General features: G+C 41.8%; 1 protein-coding gene across 2 annotated transcripts in view; it reads right to left on the bottom strand.

The window, feature by feature from the left end:
• Nucleotides 1-20,304, bottom strand: part of abl2 (c-abl oncogene 2, non-receptor tyrosine kinase) — a 30,245-nt gene extending 9,941 nt beyond the window's left edge. The window contains exons 1-2 of one of the 2 annotated variants that reach the window (XM_030084095.1): nt 19,678-20,304; nt 2,445-2,576 (exon numbers count right to left, since the gene is read on the bottom strand). In XM_030084095.1, coding sequence (XP_029939955.1) covers nt 2,445-2,576; nt 19,678-19,894 — 349 coding nt within the window. In that variant the 5' untranslated portion in view covers nt 19,895-20,304. Of the gene's footprint in view, nt 1-2,444; nt 2,577-2,790; nt 2,974-19,677 lie in introns of those variants that run through there. The other variant, XM_030084097.1, reaches the window with a different exon arrangement.
• Nucleotides 20,305-21,011: the final 707 nt, after the last annotated feature.

Raw genomic sequence — 21,011 nt, 5'->3', positions numbered from 1 at the left:
CTCGGCATGTAGCAACAGGCTCTGTCGCTGTTTCTGACGTCAGTGTGAGAGACAAGGAGCAGACAGGCTGATATGTGGGGGACTGAAGGATGACGGGAGCCATAAGCACAACAAAGTACAGCCAGTTGGATGAAAGTTTAGTGAAAAAGATTAAACGAGAAAGAAGACAGATAATGTTGACCATTGGGAATGACAGTCTGGCAGAGAGCAGAGGCTGCAAATGGAGAAAGCCTATCAGTCAATATATCTTTTTGCTGGCTTTGATATCTTTCTACACTCATCTTCATTCTCAATGTCTGAAGTTTTACTCACCAGTATCTATTACTTTTATTCTGAATTACCCATCAATCAAAATAATTTGTGAGACGACGCAGTGTGTTGCCTGTTGTAAAGGCATTCAGACAGGCACCATCCAAGCGATGTTGTTGGTTTGAACAACAGTGTGAAGGGCGGCATTAGTGGGGTGACTGTGGTGAAACTGGATCCAGAAGGTCCAGTTGGCAAAACAGATTACCGTCTTTAAAAGCTTATCAGATGCCAAAACACTGACTGCACACACTTCATAATACTCACAAGATTTAAAAATTGTGGCTAGATATCATTGCATCGACTTTTCTTTTCTTTCTTTTTTTTTTTTTTTATCTTCTCTGCATATGAACTCAGGACACTAGCTGATTTCAACTAACAGAAAACAAGGATCTTAGCAATTTCTGCACAAGTAAACACTGCGGGGTATTTTTCTTGTGCCCATGCTTTGGGAGATGTTTCATATTAGTGTGTCTGCAGCAGTAGCACATTAGGACCACTCACTGACAGAGCAGTCATTTTTCATGCAGGGATTTTTTAACTATAGCTTTAGGCTGTTACGAGATACAAATAACACCTTTAACTGTGACCAACAGCACCTACAAGGTTTTGAAAAATACTTCTAACATTAAGCAACATAGAGCAGGAGACCACTGAGTTGAAATTGCTTAATTAAAAGTCTAGTTACAGTGGATTACTAATACCCTACAAACACCAGCTGCGAGTTCAGCTCCAAAAACTAAACATGCCGTATTCCAGAGAGCTACATTAAACAGAGACCCACAACCAGAACACCAATTCAACGGTCTCCTCTGTGTCTGCCTTCTGTGCCCCTTAGTTTTGTGGGAGTGGAAACACTGACAGCCTGCTCCCTCACACTGGGAGCCACATGTGTTTGAAGCAGGGCTCTGGTCTGGTCTTGTCTCGTTTTGGCCTGGCATGAAGAAGAGACAATGATTAGCCCCAGACATGGGCCTGCTAAGTCCTCCCTCTGTGATCAGCCTCTGCCCGCTGTGCTTATCCACCTGTTATTATTACAGTTGAACTGATTTCACATTAACACCGCATTCGAAGCATGCGTGGGTGTTTCCATGTGACGGAGCACAGAGCAGGACAGATAGGAAAAGTGCTGTGGAGCCTGGGATTGCACATGTGCTTCCATGTGGGCAGCAGGAATCTAAGATTCACTCCATGAGTCAGGGTCTAAACATCATTTCCATCCCTGGCAGCTGCCATGGAAGTCTTAAAACGATGGATAATTAACACGATGCCACATTTAATGCTTTTGATCGTTTGGGGACACAAGCCCGGTGGTCTCTGAATTATACTATGAGGATATTTTGGGCTCATTACTCATGGGAGAATTGATTCAATGTTGTAACGTCACTAAATCAGGGAGAAGAAATCTGGATTAAATACGGTTTTTCTATAGGTGTAAAAAGAAAAAAAGCCTTGAAGACAAAACTGATATCCTTAATACTGTGAAGACAATTTCAACAAAATTATAAGCTGTACTTTTAATTTTAATTTGTTATGAATAAAAAAACTTAAGCCAGTTGTCTCTTAAATGGTGTAAAGGACCGAGAGGTATCCTTTGAACAAAAGACAATGTATGGTAACATAGGTGGAGTTTAGGTACCTGCTGATGAAATGAGATAAGCTATATTGTCACACAGCACTTGACTGGAATAATTTTACATTTACTCATAAGATTGCTTCCTAAGAGTTGATAAGCTGGTAATCTCTCGCGCAGCCTTTGGGGTTTTAAGAATGACTCCTCCTAACGATAGCTCTGTTGCAACAAATGCTCATGCCATTGTTCACAGAGGTGTGGTCGAGAGAGATCAATGATGCAGGAAAAGAAATCTCAAGTGGACTAACATCGCGTAGCCAGGCAACTACTTGTAATGATGATTAAGTTTGGAGAAATGCCCTGGAGGATGTCTATCTATCAAGTTTTGTTAAAGCATAACATAAGTCTGAATTCAGAGTTTGAGGCCAGAAGGCAGCATACAGCAAAAAAAAAAAGAAAGGAAGGCTCATTGAGAAGAGTTCTAGTAATGGTCATTTTTCCAAGAGACTTGAAAAAAAAATAAATAAATAAAAATAAAAATCTGCAGGCCCATCAGACTATTCACCTTTGGTGATGCTTAGCGTGTTGTCTCCACTGGCGACAAAGTCATAAAGTGCAACGAAGAGGTTCGGGTCGCTCTCAGCCGCCCCCAGTAGGTTCTCCTTTGAGCTCCAGCGCACCGCCTCCGTTAGAGCTTCTGGAAGGAGAAGAGGACAAGATGTCAACAGAAGAAAACAAACTGACATCAACTAAGCAATAAAGAACCTCGCTGACAAACGCCAATGGTGAATAAAAGAGTTAAAACCCCATCGTTGAGGCTGGTATTGTCAAGAGAATCTACGGCAAAAACCCGCTGCAAACAGTTCCAAATAGAAGCGCGCTTTAAATTCTCGATTCAGCAGACTGTCTACCTGTCGGTCCCAGCAGAGTGTCCTGCCTGAACCCTGTGTGGAGATGGTGGCCGCTCAGAGCTGCCCACTCATCTTCAAAACTGCTGCTCGCCTGCAGGCACCTCAAAAGCATCACTTCAATAATCCACTCACTGATATGCACCGGTATCACTGCCTACACACACACAAAGGTCTGCTGCGCCTCGGCTAAGACAGGTATGATCTGAGTTGGGAGTGTCTTTGCATGAGTGTATATACAAGGAGAAAGAGAGAGGGAGGAGCAACGAAACCACTGAGATTGGAAAGATGTGGACATGTTACGTGATGCACACCCACAAAGATATGATGAATTATTGCCCTTAGTTACAGTGAGCTACACTCAACAGCTGCTGCCAAAGCTGCTACATGTCTGGACAGCTGCTGAATATGCGGTAGAGGACTGTGGTGAAATGTGTAGACACAAAATGAGGATATTACAGTCTCTTCTACCCATAAAATGTGTCCATTGTAATAATGTGTGTACACAATTTGCTGCTTACAGTAGCTGAAATTGTACACAGAGTCATAAAAATATTTAAAGCTATGTTTTTCCCCCAAAAATATGAGTTTTTGTTTACTCTGTGTAAGAGAAGTTGTTCGGATACCCTCATTAAATGTGAATGATACAATTACCAAGTGGTATATCGAAAACAAAAACAAAAAAAACTTCACTAAGTGAAGGAACGACTTCACGGATAATTTCAGAAAGGAGAAAATGAATGCATTCCCCTATTGGAAGACCTTCTAGAGGCACTAAGGTTCCTGGGTGAGCAGCTCTCAGCCTACTAAGCAATTGTTAAACAAAGCAACTGGCATTACACCCTACAGTGAGGTGTCATTCTGGAGAAGATGGCAATGTTCACAGTAATACGTTCAGAATCAAAAATTTGTTCAAAAACACCCGCTTACAGTTACGATTCGCTTCAACATATAATTGTGATGAGTTATGACAATGTCTAAAAGAAAACAAGAAGTTTGTCTAAGTGAAGTTAGCAGTTGAAGATTGCCTTGTTGATGATACATTTTCATGCAGTTTGGTACAGCTCCTCACAAGAAGGCTGAAACAGTGACACCAAGACCTGACCTGGAAGGACCCTGGCAGAAAATACAAGAGGAAAAAAGTCAGATGCTTAAATAGGTGATATAAGAGTGATGAGAAATTAGGATAATAAAGGAGATTAAAAAGTTATTTAAGACGCAAAACAAAAATGCCTTCTGCCAAATACTGATTGTGATGTTGGCATTCAATGTTCTAGATGGAAGTAGAAGGAAAAGACCCAAATACAGATAATAATTCAATATGCGTCATGATCACAATGACATTGACTTTAGTAACCAAATCTCATGATGTAAAGCTGCTGTGAAATATATTCTGAAATATTATTTCCCAACAATGCTTGGAGCTGGGTCAGGGTTTGGTTAAATGTAATGTTATAATTAGTTTAATTAATTTAACTAGGTCTTCAAGTTAAAAATCCACCAACAATTTAATAAATAGATAAAGGCATCAGAACAGTGGAAGGAATTCCTTTGCTGGGAACATGAGCGTGTGGTGCAAGGATACTGTGTTTTTAATATCAGTGACGTCTCGTGTTTGGTCTGTTTAGAAACCTCTGGCTGTTGCTGCATGAAGGTTACAACCTAACTTCAATAGAATGGCACCAAAGTTAGTCAGGAAGAAAACTGGAATCTGCTTTAAAAAAAAAACAAAACACTCAGATGGCACCATTTACAGATTACACAAAATGGTTGCAGTAATATGGCAATTACAAACAATTCATTCTAAGCAGACCAAACTTGACATGTTGCTCGTTGACAATGTGCAAAACAAAGTGATGAATAGCTGTTTTTGTTAACTGACCCTGCATATGTTACTTCTAGCTCTCAATATGACTAGAAGGTAGTTCAAGACTTTTACCTTACGAGTGGTAAACACAGAATCATAAAGGCAACTAGCAGTGTAAAAAAAACCAACATGATTAGTAGATACGGAAATATCAGTGAACAGCAAGGTAGTTAACATGTCCATTAGATTTAGTTCTAAAAGTGAAATTGTCATTCATTATGCCACAATGACCAAGTCAGTGAAAAAATAACTCAGGATACAAGCTTCTGAGACACATGGCTTCATGATGTTAGATCACATATTTCCTCTTTCCTTCTGACTAGTTTGGATTAGTTCAAATAAAATTTTAAAGAATTAGAGCTGAATATGAGTTCTGTCCTCTGGTAAATCTGACATTAATAGCAATGTCAACATTTTCTTCTAGTCGATCGTGCTGTTGTCACGTACCGTGCACAACATCTACAACACTACAAACACATTTTACAAAGCTGTAACAACTGAATAAAATTAAGAAAAAAATAGTCAACATCTGTGGCCAACAGTCAGCGTTGTTTCATTTATCATTGTGTCCACAACAAAACAACCACACAAAAGATTTGCCCACCTTTGTTTTGAACCAGCATACATTGCAAAGCAGCACTGGCTGTCACTTGGCTAAGCCACAATTCCCAGTACATCTTCAGGCCTGGTCCGTTCAGTTTTCAGCCCCAGTATCCACAGAACCTCTTAATCCACTGTTCTGACCCAACACAATTGTTCAAAGTCGACTATGTTGATTGAGAACAAAAAATACATTCTTCTTATGAAAAAAAAAAAAAAAAAAAGACTGAGAAGCACTGAAAAACCATGCTTGCTTCTTTGGAGTGCAAAAGCTGTCCATAAGGCAATCAGACACACGGAGTCTGCTTCAGACAATTCACCCACGTTGTCCTTGAATTAAGCTGCCTAAACCTCTGACATTACAGGAGGGACTACCAACCTCCTGCTGAAAACTCCCTGCTCGCTTTGATGTGGCCTGAGAGAGTCAAGATTTCCAAGGTCCATCTGGAGAGCACAGACATCCTTGATGGGTGTTCTCTCAGGTTTACTGCTCGGCGAGGGATGGCAGAGGGAGCAAGCAGGCAGTAAAGACGTGTGGTTGGAGGGGGGCTGTGGCGGCGGCGGCGGCAGGGGGTGCATGTGTAGAGTGGAGTGTATGGTATGGAGGAAAGTTGAGCTGAATATGGCTTGTGTGTGGAGTGGGAGTGTGTGAAGGCTGGATGAGTGCTGTGGTCAACAGCAGATGGTTGGTCCTGCTCCTCAGGGACATGAGAGGTCCTATTGACCCACACATTTCATTCTATCTGTGTGTGTGTGTGTGTGTGTGTGTGTGTGTGTGTGTGTGTGTGTGTGTGTGTGTGTGTGTGTGTGTGTGTGTGTGTGTGTAAATGTGCATGACTGCAACTGCTGCAGCCAGGCTAGGCCAACTGTCCAAGCTGCTCCTCTTACATAGCTACATATCACATCACTGCTCAAAGGAATGTTTTTAATGAAATAGTTATATTACGACATACACATTTATCAAAGTGTTTTTGTCTAGAAACCTCAGTCATTGCAGACCAAAAAATAATTATAAAAAAAAGTTAGTGAATCATTCTGACTTTGAAATCATATGGAATCATAAATTCATTAAACAAATTGTTATCTTAATATGATCCGAGTTTTATGCGGTTGACTATAGCTCTGTAATCATTTCTAAATCCATGTTAAAGCAGGCCGATAAGAAGGTGCTGTTCTTCAGAGCCAAGCTCAACCTCATGTGCTGAAATGTTTGACTGAGCGAGCAGTTGGCCTGCGTGGGGTATGTCGTGTGGCCGTCCGGGTGCCTCAGCGTGAGTACACGCTGTGAAGTGTAGCACATGTGCGTTCTGAAGAAACTACTGCTTTGTTTTGTAAGGGGCTGAGAGGGTGTTTGCGAACCGAAGGGGCATGCCAAGCCCCCTAAGACAGCTGCGACAGAGGTGACCCTTGTCCCAAAGCACACATAACATGCAGACACACGTATTCACATCACATGCACACACATCAGCGGTGACACCATTACTCTCACTGTCCCTGCAGCTGTTTGAGTGTTTGTGGCCCCAAGTGTCAATAAACCTGTCACTTCACTTCACTAGCCAACCACTGTGTGCCAGAAAGTATCAAACAGCACAATAACATCACTTACACACCCTAATCAAGCACAATACCGATTTTATCTGAAGTTCATAGTGAACGAGGTAAGGTATTTTTGGCTGCCGGAGAACAAAACATAGCAGTGACACAGCCAGAAATAACTCAGCAGTGGTGTGGAGATAAATGGCTGGCTGCCTGTAGAAAGCCCTCACACAAAACCTGAGACAATGTTGCAGAAGACACACACATGCCCGGCTAGACCAGATCCTGTGGATTAGTCAGAAAAATAAAGGCTTGGCAAGTCGGTGGGGGTGGGGACTCAGATAGTGATGTTCTGTATTTATATTGTAGGGTACATTTCCTTTCTATGTTACCTGATGCAGTTTTTGTTTGTGTGATTACAAGAGATGATTTTAGTAATCATTTTCAGTCAAGGTTAGGGTGGAATGACAGAAATTACAAAAAATCCTGATGGGTTTACAACCTGTACTCAGACTCCCTCTCACTTGAAGTCTTAGTCTTAAAAATGGAACAAATTATCATGATCATTTCACAAAGGTAAACTTTCAAAGTGTGAAAGAGGGATCGTACTTTCAAAACGTCTCAAAACTAAGATAATTCACTGAAAAAAATGGTTTATTGATAGAAATCAGGCAAAACTGAAACTGATTGAAGAATTGTTCATGTCATTTCACACTGCTTTTCACCTTCATAAACTGAATACCCCGTTTTAAACTTAAAACCTACAAAAGTCAAACAGCAGTTCTGCAAAATTCAACATAGAAAACTCTCCTGAATGTGAATATTTAATTAATAAAGACGTAAATATTTCAACATTACCATCAAGCCTGAGAGAAAATGTTGAACAGGTTCACCAATCATAATTAACATACCAGAAAGGAAAAAAATGTCATTGAATAATGTCCAGGATTATCACTTTGTATCTAAGATGTCACAAAAACTGATGAGCAATCTATCTACATTTTGAGAAGTAAACAGAGAGGCCACAAATGGCAAGGACAGAGGAGTCGGTTGTTCTTCGTGACAACTAGACAAAGGACAATAGCCTCATTAATGCCATATCACGTGTGTGTGTGTGTGTGTGTGTGTGTGTGTGTGTGTGTGTGTGTGTGTGTGTGTGTGTGTGCGCGCGTGTGTGGTGGGTTGTTAGGAAGTCATTCCCTCATTCTCAGAAGTTCAGATTTTCAGATTTACAGCGTGGAAAGAAAGAAGAGCCTCTGCTTGCTGAGATCAGCCTGGAACTGTGAGTTACCGTAATCACCAAAAGACTCACTGTATCTACACACATAGCGTCATGTTCAGGTGTGGACTTGTCCAGTCGGTAAGTCCCCCTCATGTGTTTTTCTTCAGAGGAACGTCGCCAAAAGGGTTCTGAATTTCTGAATTGTATCAGCATGCCCGCACAAACGAACCCCTGTGAATACCCTGCGTTCATCTGCCATGTCAGCTGGCAGGGATTAGAGCGTGGGGAAGCATCACCCTGGGCAGGCAATGAGCTCTAACACGCAGCATGACCTACGCGGCCCTGCCCCTCTCAGGGCTCGTTACAGGCTGGTAATGGGCTCTAAGTACTTCCCTTAAGGTGTGCCGGCAACAAAGCTAAGTGCTACTGTCTGTGACAATAGAGAGTGTGGGTGGCAGCTGAGAATTGGAAATACACTTTTGTGCTGCTTTACACAGGGAAAAAAGGGAAGTGAGCAGACAAGCATCACCAAGTTAATTGAATACACTTCCTTCACTACTAATTGAAATTCAAAAAACTGGCAAGTTGAGACTTAAATCTTAATCAGACACTCACAAAAATATTTCAAACAGAGGTAACTTTATAAGGATGATACATGAAATAAGTCCATCTAATTGCTCATTTGAACTTTGCAGAAAATGCTACTTTATGGCATTTACATATCTAATTTCTGACAAAATAATAAAAAAAAGACTGGCCAAGTCAAATGTACTCAGATCATTTTTTCCAAGGATTAAAATTCTCCAATTTAGATCCAATTCTCACTGTATTTCTGTCAAAGTGGATACAGGTCTGTTACCACAGTCCATAGTACATTGAATACTATTGTACTCCAACTATTGTGGTATTTGCCAAGAATCAGTACCACAATTATGGTATCAAAGATATATAATGTACGAGTTTAAAATCAGAAATCCTGTCATTGGTTTTGCATTTGACAAAAAACAAAGTCATATTTTTGTCATATTTTCAGATGAGCAGCCTCAATCGGGTGTTATCGGGTGCCTCAACGACTCAGAAGAAGAGATACCCAAGTTCCAAAACACAATGAATGCGTGAAGTGTAAAGTAGGAGATTGGCACAACTTGCACTAAATCAAAAAATCGTAAAAAAGCAGCAACTATTACTACACAACTACATCACAACATCTCAACTGTGATATTACATAACTAAGACCAGTCAATGTCCTTGTTGTATCAATGATGCAATTTATGGGAAGGAGGGCATGACGTTAACTTTCTGGCCAGGGTGTGTCATGATGCCAACTTTTCACAAGTAAAGAGGCGTGTTCTCCACTACAGACCTCTTCAGCCTCAACGGACAATCCAGTCCCTCCCCACAGTGAGGATTCACAGAGGAACCTGTGACCGGATCTTGGTGTCTGAGCAGCTAATCTGCATGTGGCATAGTTAAGCTGTGCCGGGGTGTGGATTTAAACTGCTTTACACCATCGCAGAACTGATTGTAGCCAAAAGAGAGGATTTGACATCTATTCAGAGATTAGTTAGACAGCTGAGACGCTGATATGTCTTGATCTACAAAAGCAGCTCACAAGAGTACTATTTAATATATATGCAGTACTCATTTGTGTGGTTTCAAGCACACACGGTTTAAGTTTCTATGCCTTTTGGGGCACACATTGACATACATCGACACTGATATTCATTACTTGTAGATTTACACTAACTGTAATTGCCACATATCTAATCCCAAAATATGTATAAGTATATTCATAACAAATGATACAACAATTTAATAACTCTGGGTTTCCACTAATCGGTATTCTCACAAGTTTCACAAAAGATATTGAACGATAAGAGTTACTGGGCATCCAGATTAAATGTTTCTGACTGACCGCTCAAGGAGATTACGCTGAAGCAGTGGGGTGTGCTGGATAAGCCTCATGAAGAGCTGCGCCACATTACAACTATCCTGATAAGGATGGGAAATTGAGGAGAGTATATATGAGTGAATACATGTTATACGTACATACAAATGCGAGTGTGTACAGTAAGGCTGCACAAGTGCATACAGTCAGTAAAGATTCCAGCCTGCAACTTAGACAAGCAGGAGCGATAATGCCAGTAACTGAGAACTCATCCTGGAAGCAAATCAGTGCTTAAAAGAGTTGGCACAGAGACTGCCCCCATTTTCTTACTCGAGATCTACTTTCCCTCAAGTTACACCATTGTAGGTCAAAAGTGAAAACTGTGATTTCACTGGGAGCCCCTACAAGAACTTGGCAAGACTTTCCTGTCAAGTTCAAAACATTTGGTGTTTGCAAGTTGACAGATGCAGGGGATGGTCTCACCATCTGCACAGCCAATCACTTGCTGTTGTGATTAATCTTCTCCCTTTAATGATAAACGCTGTAGTAGTAGAAGCCAAAGGGGGGAAAGAAAAAAAAAAAAAAGGGACTGTGGTTTTGAGAACTGCAGATCATTGACTGGTAGCAGATGCAAAGGCTTAGGGCTGAACATTTAGCTCAAGTACAAGAGTGTGCAGTAACGACAGACTTAGGAAAAATGCTCCTGGCGATTTAAAAAAATTTTAAATGATCACTTCATTTTTTTTCTTCTGTTTAACAAATGATGTTGACATGCAAATCAGTTCAGTTTAAGAATGGCCCTTGCTGTGTGGAAACCCACTCACACTGTATTTGACATAAATATTTTTTTTTCTTCAGTACTACTGAATACAGCCTTGCTGCAGCTCTTGGTGTTCAACGGAGGTTAAAGTTCAAACAGGCTAAAATAACTGAACAATGAAGGCCCAGTATGTGGGATAAAGTTATTTCATAGTCATAGAGCAACACATGATTGGGAAGATTGAGAACAAGAAAACCTACATTATTTAATCCACAACCATTACAGGGTGCGTGTGGTGTTCAGGCAAAAATCATGCAAGATTGTAACAAAGTCATTGCTCTGTGCTTCCTGTTATAAGTCCATCTTGTCACTGCTGGCAATCACTCAGACCGTCAGTCTCACCCAGACAAGGTGTGGTCATGGCTCCTCCTAGTGGTAAATGTTTGCTACTAGTTCTCTTTATCAACAACATCACCGTCTTCACTCAAAGATAGGATCAGTTCAAGCCGATTAAAATCTTACCCACAGCTACTGAGGTGTTTGAAACTATTCTCCCCGATGCTGCACTGACTGATGTGAGATTTATCCTGGTTGTTTAAGCTTTAGCACATCATGCCCACGGAGAAGTGGATTTGTCTCTAATCTAATTTCACCCCTGATGCAAATCAGCTTAGGTCCTTGAATGCTGCATCCAGGAATCTGTCTTCTCCTCTGGGCAGCTGTAACGATGCAGTGCATTAGGTACTGCAGGCTTTACATGCATCATCATTACTGTTGCCAGAAAATACTCCAATCCTCTCATCTGCCCCAATTTCTATGATCTGTTTAGAGTACTAATAGAACAGTCTCTTGCCTTGTATTTATACAGTGCAGGAAAACAAGTCTCAAAATGTATGGCTAGCATTTCTTCATGCAGTTGCCCCACCAATAAAGTCACATATTTGAAATAAGATATAAGACGTTTTATGTAAGAGAAGTAAGAGGCTTTAGATATGAAAAATACTTGAGAGAAATGAACTGTGACAGTAATCTGCAACAATAACATCGTTAATGAGGATAAACTTTTAGCAGGTTCACTGTTAGTCAACAGAAAAAGCCTCACCCTACTGCAGTGTGTATCGGATGAACCCACTGCAGGGATGGAAATCTCTGAACTCCTGACAAGGCTAAAAGGGGCGGAACCATCAATGCTATGCAGTCATTGATTTACCAATGTTAAACTTTAACCAAATCCCAGACAAATGGCTGTTTGGCCAGCTGCCTTTGAATCAACCCAGATCTTATGTTAGTCTGCCCTTTTCCACTCCATATTTTTAATCGGCCGTGCTTGTTTGATGGGGTAATTACTGTCTCTCTCTGGAAGACAGGAAATCCCAATTAGGACTCAGGCGAGGGGAACTAATGCAAACCTTGCCAGGGAACAAAGACTGACACTGCTTGTTTAACAAGAGGAAATGTGAAGGTCCAGTTTAGTTCCAGCGTTAAGATTTTCACAACTCACAACTACCAAGGAGAAAAACTATGTTTATCAACAGAAACTTGACAACAGTGGTTTCAATGCCAATTCTCAATCAAATGACTCAGTGGACACAGGCGTACCAAAACCTGATGTGTATGTGCACATACGACGCTGGACAGACAGGTATGAGTCAAAAGACAAGCATTCCTTACCGACTGGCACCTTTCATTTACAACACAGGAAGACGTCATTATAATTATGAAGCTGGATTAATAAAACCCCCTTTGTCACGTTGAATTTGACAGCTTTCGTCAGCATGCTACCTAACTACTCAAACAACTGAAGTCCTTAGGTTCACACACAAATATACTGCATATATTATCATACATTTCTTCCGGTGGGACTGCCCTATTCCTCAGTATGGGAGTAAATAACATTGTTATTTCAAGGAGTATTTCATATGAACCGATAAGTTATTTTGACATAAATACACAGATTTTTTTTTTTTAAATTAGCACAAGTGTTGAATTGAAAAATCTCAGACATATATCAATGCAAACTAAAGAAGGTGATTACTCATATTTCGTTCATTTAGTCATACATTATACAGAAATAGCACTATACAGAAATAGCATGTGTTTCTCACTTCTGGTCAAACTCGAGCAGTAAAAGCCACATATCAGCTTCAGTCTAAGTATTTCAGACTTGCTGAAAACTTTCAACAGCAATTCATAGGAGAAATGATAGACATGAAATGATAATATAACATGCAAAAATATACAGCATGTAGGCACATATGCTCACAATCCTCAATTGACAGTTTCGTCTTCATCTTTTCTCTATAAGGTTTATTTATATTGTGTTGATCAGAAAAGTAAAACCAGAATTATGGTAAAACAATAAACAGAATTTGTTTTCTGAATTTCCTTGAATTTGAAGTGTGTTTGGTGTGCAGTTAAAAAAGAGTAATTCCATGGAGAGTGCTTGTGAACTGCAAGTGCAGGAGGGGGGGGGGGGGAACAAAACATGACACTCATTTCCTATTGGTCCAAAGTGCAAAACTGGGGAAGAATAGTCAGCGTAGGGTGTGAAGGAGCGACCGACTCCTATTTGAAGGAGTGGCATTGCAGGTCGTTCCTCCCCACAGCTGTGAGACATAACAACCAGCACGGCCCCAGCAGTTTTTCTTTTTAAGTCTCTCCCAGTTGCAACACACCTGATTGCAATGATGGGCTTGTAATTGGGCTTATTTACTGGCTTGAAGATGTATTATTACGGTACATTCAGATACACTGAAGCAGGGAGACATCTAAAGCATGCAGGATGCTAGCCCTCCATCACCAGAGGTAGACACCCCTGGTGTAACTGTACCTCGTTACAACGATTCAGGGTGATCTGGTGTAACGAATATTAAGACAACAGTGTACCCATCTTCTGGTGGCTACTTTCAGCAGGATAACGCTCCATATAATAAAGGCAAGATAATCTCAAATTGGTTTCATAAAGAAGGCAATGAACTGAGTGTACTCCAGTGGCCTCCACAGTCAAGAGATCGCAGTCCAACAGAGCACCTCTGAGAAATGGTGGAATATTAAGATGGATCAAAATCTGCTACGAATGCTTCCAAAACCATGTCTGTTAGAGGGTATATTAAACACTATACCATCCTAAAGGAAAATGAGGGTCCAACCTGGTATTAGCAGGTAGTACTGAATGAATTAGCCAGTGAGTGTACATACAACGCATCATTATTACATAAAAAACCAACAGAAAACAGGCAGTTTGATATTCACTGGAAGAATGAACACACCACTCCAAGCTTGCCCACTTAAGAGTCTTTGTTCTATTATTGTGTGCTTTGAAGAGTAGCAGCCTCTCAGTGGACTGTCTGTGTGACTGCATCCGTGATACTATAAAAAGGCTACTCCTGCCCCAACACTGGAGAGAACACAGCAGTGCCGACAGTGAGTGGTGTTGCACTTAGTGGGTCTGTCTGTCTGTGTATGTACTTCAAGCAAGGACTGCTACTTTTGAGACGTGAGAGCCAGGAATTGAAAATGCTTTCCATTCCCAAAAGGTTGCACCTTCCGTGTGTCCTTGCTCACTGCAATGGCGGGAGGGAGCTGGGTCTGGGACATCAGTGGAAACTAGGCAAGTTATGCCAGTACTTTTACATCTATGCGGCACATGAGAAGTAAGAATTCACTGAAGGACACATGTGAGCGAGAAAACCAAGCCAACAGCAATTCAAACTTCAAACAGCCCACCAAGTTTTCACTCTGACTGTACAATCATGTGAAAACTGTGCTATCATTCTTGTAAATACAACCTTGTTGCAACGCTTTTTAGTTGAACAAATACTAATGTGGGCATATAAGCAACAGCCTGGTCTTTGTCACCACCAGATCTTCATCAGCTCTTCTATCCGTCCTCAGACTTGGTTCGAAAGTGCCACTAGTGACACAAGTTAATCAGAGCCCCTTAAACACTGGCCAAAAACCCCGTTAAAACCCGCTAATTAATCGGCTCCTCATGGCAGTGTGAAAGGGTTCACTCGGCATTCGACCCGGGTTTTTAGCGGGTTGCTACTATTGGCTTTTCAGTGGGAGGGGCGAAAGGGAGTGTGAAAGGCAGACGCGAGTCGACGCGGTAATTTACGTGATGACGTCGACGCAGCGTGGCTACGTTAGCGCGCTAGTTATTGTTTCTGGACACCGCGTGAGATTTCCTTCGTCAAGATGACCCAGCATTGGTAAGATAGCGAGACCAGAGAGCTCCTCTGGATCTATGGGGGAGAGGAGATTCATCAACAGGTAACGAGGACTGTGTTCCGCTGCATTGTTTACTTTCGCTTTGCTCCGTCGCGCTGATGATGTCATCAACGCGGGACACTATCAGCACGGGGAAATGCAGCGATGCGGCTCGCCAGCAGGCGGTTTAGACTCGGGTCTGCATGCAGTGTGAAAGGACACAAAAGTCGATTAATATCGAGTTGAAAACACGGGTTGAAAGGGGTATGAAGGGGGCTGACATTGAATTGGATAAAACATTCATTAGCTGAGAAAGAAAGGATGGCACCAGTAAAAAAAGGTGTTTCACTAATCATGATGTTAAGAGTCTAATAACAACAATCATGATAGTAACGGCAAAAAAGTTTTTATATAACACTCTGAAATATCATGGTTAAAAAGTGCTTTACATAAATACTCCTACAAAAAAAACTATTAAAAACTGAATACAACAACAAAAAAATGTAATCATAAAACAAAGCCAAAAGTCTCTTTAACAAGAGATTTAAAATGTTCAGTTGACTCTGCCAGAACAGTCGTAGTTTGCTACTTTTCACATCTGGGTGGGGAGGGGGATTTCACACTCTAACTTGGTTTTGCTTAATTTCACATTGCACTTTTTGAAAGCGGACCAAATGCATGGACAACGTCATGCAATTACAAGAGCTGCTCATTTGGGGGCACTGTCACCCGAAAAGAATACTAGTGTTTGTTTCAGAGGAAGAAAAAAACTGGCTTGTTTGATTGGTCCAAATGACAGCGGAAGTCCCACCCCAGTATTCTAGTTTCTAGCCACAAAAAACTGCGATATATAATCTTCCGACCATCTATCAGCCACTACCTGCCTCCCTCACCCCTCCTCAACATTTTCCAACTCTTTCTTTGTGTTTTTTTCTTCCGATTCACATCGTTGGCTTCATTTATTTTGCTACCCGAATGCATTGTGCTCCACGTCACTTCCTCTCGCTACAACTGCTGTAAAGTCTGCTTGCAGGAGAGTCAAGACTTGCAGTTTTAAGGGGACCAAAAGATCTGAATCTGAGTTTAGAGGAGGTTTCATACATGCACAGATGAAGCAGACTTTCCCAGAATGTCCCTGAAGGTAACTCGGGTTCTGGTCATACAGGGTTAGTGTGAAAACATCCCTTCAGTTCAACACAGTGGAGCCTTAGGGTGCTTTCACACCTACTAGTCCGCTAGAGTGGTTCGGTTCGGACATAAATTATTCATAAATGTTGCAGCTGTCAACTAGTTCGGTTCGCATTCACACCACTTGTTTTTGCAGATGAACTATCCACTATGACCCTCCTGCCCCTTGGTGGCGCTGTTCACATAATAGTGTGTTTTGGGTGGCGGAAGTGAACCCTGATTGGCCAGCATGTGTGACGTGATGCGCCGCGCGGCTTGCTACGGAAGCCTCCGCCGACCGAAAAGCCTTCTCCACAACAGAGCGGACAGGACCGAGGCTGGTCAACGTTCACACCAGCAGCGGACCGCGCCGAGACCGCACCGAGCCCGCCTCCTCGAGGAGGTCTCGGTGCGGTTCTTTGTCCCGGACCAAAACTAACTGGTCTGCTTTCACACCAGCGCGTACGAACCGAACCTGCAGGAGTTGGGGACGCTAGTCCACTTCAAGTGGACCAAATGCTGTAGGTGTGAAAGCACCCTTAACAACAAAGGATCAGGCTCTCCTAGGCCTTCTTTATTCGTAAACCATCTGCTAAAATCTGTATTATTTTGTCTGGTTTAATGACAGAAAAGTTAATAGAAATTTTAAAAACAAGTGCAGTATAGCCAGGATCAAGACAATCTTGGAAAACGCTGTAGATCACTTGCTAGTCATGAGTGGCAGTGTCAGAAAGGCGTCTCTGCTGATACAGATGACGGGATAGTAAATGTACAATTTGTTGGAGAACCGCTGTTAAATCCAAAAAAGTTGAACTCTGGAATCTACCATTGTTATTACTGTCATGAAATTTTATTTATTTATTTTTTAAAATTTGAAACCACTGTGTAAACAGGACTTTAGAGACAAGTCAGTATTTCGGCACAAATAAAAGGGCGCTACAAGAGACACACGATCTTGGTCTGAAAACAAGTTCAAAAGGACTTGAAACTTACTGTAAATATGGAAGATTCTGACTATTTCAGAATTTTAAATGCCAGGATAGGTGTCATTTTATCTGTTTGATAAAGCCTCAATGCCTGTTTGGTGGCATGTAGTCTTTGACTGTCATGCTTTCTGAAATCTGAGCAAAACAAATTAATCAAATTGGGAAGCTATGAAAGTATGTATGACCTTTTTCCAACACAGCAGAGCTACAAAATTACCTGATCCTTTATAAAAGCCTGTTGCGCAAAGCATGGGTGTTCAAACTTGGTGCCTTGTTCTCAAAACAAAGATCAACACCCAAAACTGGCAGTGAGAGGTGCAGACCTCTATACAGACATTTTTGGGACTGGCACTGAGGCTTTCAGAAGCATGACATAAACTTCTATCAGCTAAAGCATGCTGATTTTCAACAGGTTATGACGACAGAGTGTGAAGTGTTCATAATTAAAAAAAATCCTTACAGCATCGAGTTTTTTTGATATCGGGAAATACGAAGCAATGTAGCTGATATCCATCGCACCAGATATCAGTGTGGCACACAGAAAAGCTGAGAAGAAGCCAAGAAGAATTATAGCAGAAAATGGCATAGAATCTGTTGTGAGTGGTGTATCATTTTGAAAATTGACAAGTGCAGTCTTTTAGTGTCACTAAATAAATGGAAGATGGACTAGAATTTTGTTGAAAATCCAGTTGGCATTCATAAATAGAATGAGTGGTGACAACGAGTACTGTCTTATCAAGACCAGAGTTCACTTCAGTTACTTTCTGGGAAAGTCCGCTTCATTTGGGCGTGTGTGAAAGCTCCCCTGAACTCTGGTTCCTTTGAAACGGTGGATCTCGGTTCAATTGAAAGCAAACTTTTGAGCGAATATAGAGAGAGTATGTGATGCGGTGAGCAATGCATTTTGGGTGGTAAATAAAGCCAATGGTATGAATCAGAAGAAGCAGAAGCACAAAGAAATGTCTCAACGAGCAGCTGTTGTAATTGCATGAAGCTGTTTATAGGTAGTTTGGTCTAATTTCAAAAGTGCAATGTGAAAGCAAGCCAAACCAAATGAAAGAGTGAAAATCCCCCCAAGTGAACCGAGTCTTGGACTACCCTGTTTGTGAAAGCAACCTGAACAAGTGAAATCTGTTTGTACCATACATTTAACTTGTATGATGTGATCAGCATAACATTTTTTCAGCTATCATTATGAAAACAAAACACTGATTTGACAGGACAATGGTTAACAGATTTCACTCACACAGTGCTTCAGTGTCTTGCTCAATCACACTCTGACATGTAGACAAATAGGGATTCAAACCTGAAACCTTCTGACTGAGAGAAGACCCCCTCTAGAAGCTAAGCCACTGTCACCCTTAAAATAAAATATCACTTTTTTTGTCTTTCTGATCCTACAGTAAAAGAAAAGGACAAGCCTGTTAAAAACAGCATGAATTAGATAATGTAGGTTTAGTCCAAGCTAAGATGAAGTTTTAATTGAGTGGATAAGTTTTGTGAAGAATCATATTCTATTTCAACATTTCAAAGGGCCCATTAGTGATAAAACACAGAGTAGTAATTTGTTATTTTTCTACAGACACAACTAAATGTCATTTTACTTTTGAATGGGATGAAATATGTACATACAGTCAAGTAAAGGGACTGGAATTCATCCGCATACAATTTTATGTACTGTGCATCTTTACTGATAAAGGTTCACTCATTAAATTACAGTAAGGCAGGGGGAGAGGAGGCATGCTCTATCTCCATGGTTCAAATGAGATCTGCATGCAGATATCAGTGGAAATATAAAGCAGTTGCTATGAGGCAAAAAAAAAGGGATGATGGGAGCCACAGTGCTGAGTCAGGTGACTGATATCACTTCTAGCTGGTGTTTTGTTTTTCGCCACATGACTCGTAATGTATATTTTGCTAATCGCAACTGAAGATGTCTGCGTTTACACGTAATAACACTTATATTAATCTTTGATGTATGCATGGGTGAAGTCATGCAATGACAGAAGGTCACTTCAATAATTCACATAAAATCTCCCATCGGATGAAACCATGCAGTGACTTTGCTGAGTGTGTTGTAACTGTAGACATTATCAGACAGCGGATGTAAGTGAGCATGTGAAGCCCACTAGGTATTGTAACGCGAGCCTGTGGTGGCTGCTATAGCGAGTTAATGGGGTAGAATTGCTCGTCAACCTCCGGAGGGCACGAACTAATGTGAACACAAACCAGGTATCACACAGAGGTGGCTAAAGACACTAAGTTGACGTGCTAACCTTGAGTTTAAAGGCTGCAGCAGAGCAAAAAAAAAAAAAAAAACATTCCTCTTTTCAAAAGCAGTGTGCCTCCTTTTAGTATCACTGGGTCACATGCAGCACATACTGAGCCCCAAAAGACACCGCGAAACGGCGATAAATCCTCGCTTTTCGTCGACTGCTTAATAAAGTAAGCGATCACCCCTTTGCAAACAAAACGGGTACAATAAGCAGGGACGAGGCATAAAAAATTCATGTTGGTTGGCATGGCTGTTTCCGCTAACGCTTCGTTGTCAAATAGCATGGACTCGGCTAGCAGACGCTAATCAGCAGCAAACAAATAAAGTAAGAATCTGACATAGACAGACACTTTATAAAATACACACGAATCTATTGTTACCTGAATGCAGCGTGAATATGTTGATCGCTGGATCGGGCGCATTGACCACAGCTGTCCTGCCCGGCGGTGTTCCGGTGCTACTGCCGGGTTCTCGGGGTCTCCTCCCGGCGCCGCTCCCCCGGTTCCCCTTCCCTTGGTGAGGCTGAGACGCGTGGGGTTGTGGTGGCTGGAGTCCGGTCGATGTACCCTCGCCGACGCGGCCTACCTGCTGTCCCATCCCGTTAGTTTGGTGTGAGGACGTTCGGGACGAAGCGAGCAAACCCCCCGGCAAACCTCTGGTTCACATTCCCCCAAAAAAGCTGGAGCGGCCAGGCCCGAGTACTCCTTCCTCAACCCTCCTCTGCGCTGTTCTCCACCGAGCTAACGTTGACTAGCCCGTGTTAGCTCCCCTGGCTAGCCTGGTAGCTACTGTTAGCAGACTATCAGTGAAACCCACCCACCCTGGCTTAAACAATAAACTCGCACCCCCAGTCCGTGACAGCAACTGTTTCTATCCCGATTATCCAAACTGTATCCGAGCGGTACTCGGTAGTACCCTGCGAGATTAATTCGATCAAACTGGAGCTTATCAGAATCGCTTCTCTGTTGTCCAGCCGCTGCGCGCCCCCTCTGACGCCGCCATCTTTACCGCAGAACAGAGGATGTGTTGCACAAGGCGGGGGGTTCTCCTCGATCCCCCGTCAGAGTGATCCAACACCAGCCGAGTCCCCGCAGCGCCCCCGCCTCTGCTGCAGCGGACCCCGGGCTCGGGAAGGCTGTCTGACCGCACAGACCCGGAGGACTGAATCACAAGAGTACCCGCTGTTGTATTGTGTTGTTGAATTGTAATGAACATGGTGATAAACTCACCAGTAAGTAGTCACAACGAAATCTCCACCAATTATTAGTCACCGATTCTACTAGTTTTATATAAAGTAACACAAAAGTGTTTTTTTTTTTGTAATACTAGAGTTTATTAACGAAATTTGTTCTATATCTAAAGTTGCACTCGTTTAAAAAAACGGGACGAAAACATCCGAAATTGGATCAAGACTTAACTATTCAACCATGTCGATTTTTTTAAGCATAAAAACATGTATGGTAATAATCATAATCATAATCATAATCATAATGACAACAAGTTTCAACCTTACCCCTGGGGGGGCGCCAGGGGACATGGGAGGGGTTGCCACGATGCCTTGAAAAAAATGCGGGCTTTATTACAAATATACACGTTATAATTGTCACGACATTTGCAGACTGTAAAATGGTAAAAAGACATTCCAGATTTTTGAAATAAAATCATTAAAGCACGCATGTGTTAATGGTTGAGCATTATGACATGTGCTTAACAA

This window comes from Salarias fasciatus, chromosome 23 (genome assembly GCF_902148845.1).
Source record: "Salarias fasciatus chromosome 23, fSalaFa1.1, whole genome shotgun sequence".
Lineage (NCBI taxonomy): Eukaryota > Metazoa > Chordata > Actinopteri > Blenniiformes > Blenniidae > Salarias > Salarias fasciatus.
This window is presented reverse-complemented; position numbering and strand designations above follow the sequence as displayed.